This window comes from Oratosquilla oratoria, chromosome 1, assembly GCF_046742065.1.
Source record: "Oratosquilla oratoria isolate Oo_2021 chromosome 1, ASM4674206v1, whole genome shotgun sequence".
In the NCBI taxonomy this organism is placed as follows: domain Eukaryota; kingdom Metazoa; phylum Arthropoda; class Malacostraca; order Stomatopoda; family Squillidae; genus Oratosquilla; species Oratosquilla oratoria.
The window spans coordinates 81440905-81443404 of record NC_134777.1 but is presented as its reverse complement, the minus strand read 5'-3'; the positions used below and the strand labels follow the sequence as shown (position 1 = coordinate 81443404).

Here is a 2500-nt window from a genome sequence, read left to right as displayed (position 1 = left end):
GTCGCATTCGTGTTTATATTTCCCAATATGTGTCCGCTGGTAACAATACACATGGAGAAGAGCCGAGAGGGAATGTCGAGTAGAGTGACTGGGAAGTGATATAAATATAACTACTACCACGTTGTGAATATTTATACACATACATTGACCTTCTTCGCGCAATAGCGTGGGTGCTATCTTGTCTTATCTTGTGCTCAGGCGCGGCGATCTTTGTCGTACTGATGCTGGACACAACACAAGGTGCTAGAGACTGCAACAAACGAGACAAGTACATACTTAGCTGTTCCTTTGTTGCATGCATGGTGTCGTCTTTTGAGAAAATGGGTAAGTTCACCCGTGAATGTGCAGTAACATAGTCTTCGAGGCACACAGTCCTTTCCTCGTGGTGTGTCTCATGCACATATGTCTTTACACATTTCTGTGTACACATGATACAAAAAAAAAAAAAAAACTGCACCAACGTGTCTACTGTTGTGACTGTACAGTCTCGGTCACAAAGGTACCTGTTAGTGCATCATGGAACACTCGTTCACGCGACGAGTGGCGAAGGAAGAGAGTAAAGCTTCGGTTAACCTCAAATCAACCGAATACATGAGCCTAACCTCGACGCACCGCGCGCAACACGACCGCCGTTGAGCTCCTCCTGCCCGCCAGGCACTGACTTGGCTCGACACAGTGTGCGATGGGTGGGTGTGTGTACCCGGCGCCACGACTACTACTGCTACCCAACCTTTTGCCTGCCCAATCTCGCGCTCGCTCGCTTGTAAGACTGTCGTGCCCCTGCTCAGTGCCCATCTCCTCTTCACCCTCCCCCTTTCTCCCTCCCCCTCCCCGTCCCCCTCCCCCTCCCCCCTCATCCTCACACTTCTCCTTCCCATCCCCTTCCATCCTCCCACTGTCACACCTTCATCTTCCCCTTTCCCCTTCCATCTCCCCTCTTCCCCCTACCTCCTCTCTTCTTCCTTTACCACCTCTTCCCTTCCCTATATTCTCTCTCCTTCCCCATACTTTCCCTCTTTCCTCACATGCTTGCACACGCACACACATACACACACATGCACACACACACACGCACACACACACACGCACACACACACACACACACACACACACACACACACACACACACACACACACACACACACACACACACACACACACACACACACACACACACACACACACACACACACACACACACACACACACACACACACACACACACACTACGAGCATAGCTTCCTTCCCGTGTAATACAACTAGGTGAATACCCCCCCCCCCACACACACACACCCCGGTGGCACGGTGGTAGAGCGCTGGACTGGGAAGTACGGTGCGTGCTCGCAGTACCCAGTTCGAGTCCTGCCCAGGGCCAAAATTATTTCGGTATCACTGTGCTTCGGGTCGTTACTCTGACTCTCGTGGGCGGGGAGTTGGGTGTGTGTGTGTGTGAAAGGTCATAGCATTACCCATAGATCGGTCATACGAGCTCTGAGCTCTCTTCCGGGAGGGAAATAGCTGTCGATCACGAGTTCAACACCTGATCCAAAGACCAAGGTGAACACACACACACACACACACACACACACACTACGAGCATAGCTCCCTTCCCGTGTAATACAACTAGGTGAATACCCCCCTCCCCCCCACACACACACGCGCGCGCGCGCGCGCGGAAGGGAAAAAGCTGTCGATCACGAGTCCAACACGTGATGCAAAGACCATGGTGAATGGTGAAACACACACACACACACACACACACACACACTTGTTACTTGTTGATTGAGTTCTAGGGGCATTCCGTTACAATGTAACGCTCCATGCCCCGAACGATAACTTCCTCAGCACTTGTAGTTGTCTCTAATCACCTTGTGAGCCAGATCATAGGATTCCGCAAACAAATAGGTTTTCAATTTCTTCTTAAAATCGGAAATCGTTTCAGATGATTTGACGTTCGCTGGAAGTCTATTGTATAGTCTAGGTGCACTTCTCTCGAAGGCTCTTCGTCCCGTTTCTGTACAGTACCGAGGTTTCTGTAGTCGGTGCTGTTCAACACTATGTCTCAGAGTAACATCGGTATCGACTTGAAAGTCCATCAACATGTCCTTCAAATATTTTTGTTTCCCGAACTTCATCACTTGATATATAATGGCACATTGTTTGAAAATTATTCGTGCCTTAACAGGCAGCCAGTGTAGGTCAATGAAGATAGGGGTGATTCGCTCCCTTCTCGATACACACACACACACACACACACACACACACACACACACACACACACACACACACACACACACACACACACACACACACACACACACACACACACACACACACACACACACACACACACACACACACACACACGCACGCACGCACCCACACCCACACACACACACACACACACACACACACACACGCACACACACACACACACACACACACACACACACACACACACACACACACACACACACACACATGCACGCACGCACACACA

General features: G+C 50.2%; 1 protein-coding gene across 1 annotated transcript in view; it reads right to left on the bottom strand.

Annotated features, from left to right (window-relative positions):
* Positions 1 to 2500, bottom strand: part of LOC143028774 (uncharacterized) — a 71019-nt gene that overhangs the window by 64029 nt on the left and 4490 nt on the right. Inside the window, exon 2 of the mRNA XM_076191148.1 lies at positions 603 to 737. Coding sequence (XP_076047263.1) covers positions 603 to 737 — 135 coding nt within the window. The remainder of the gene's footprint in view (positions 1 to 602; positions 738 to 2500) is intronic.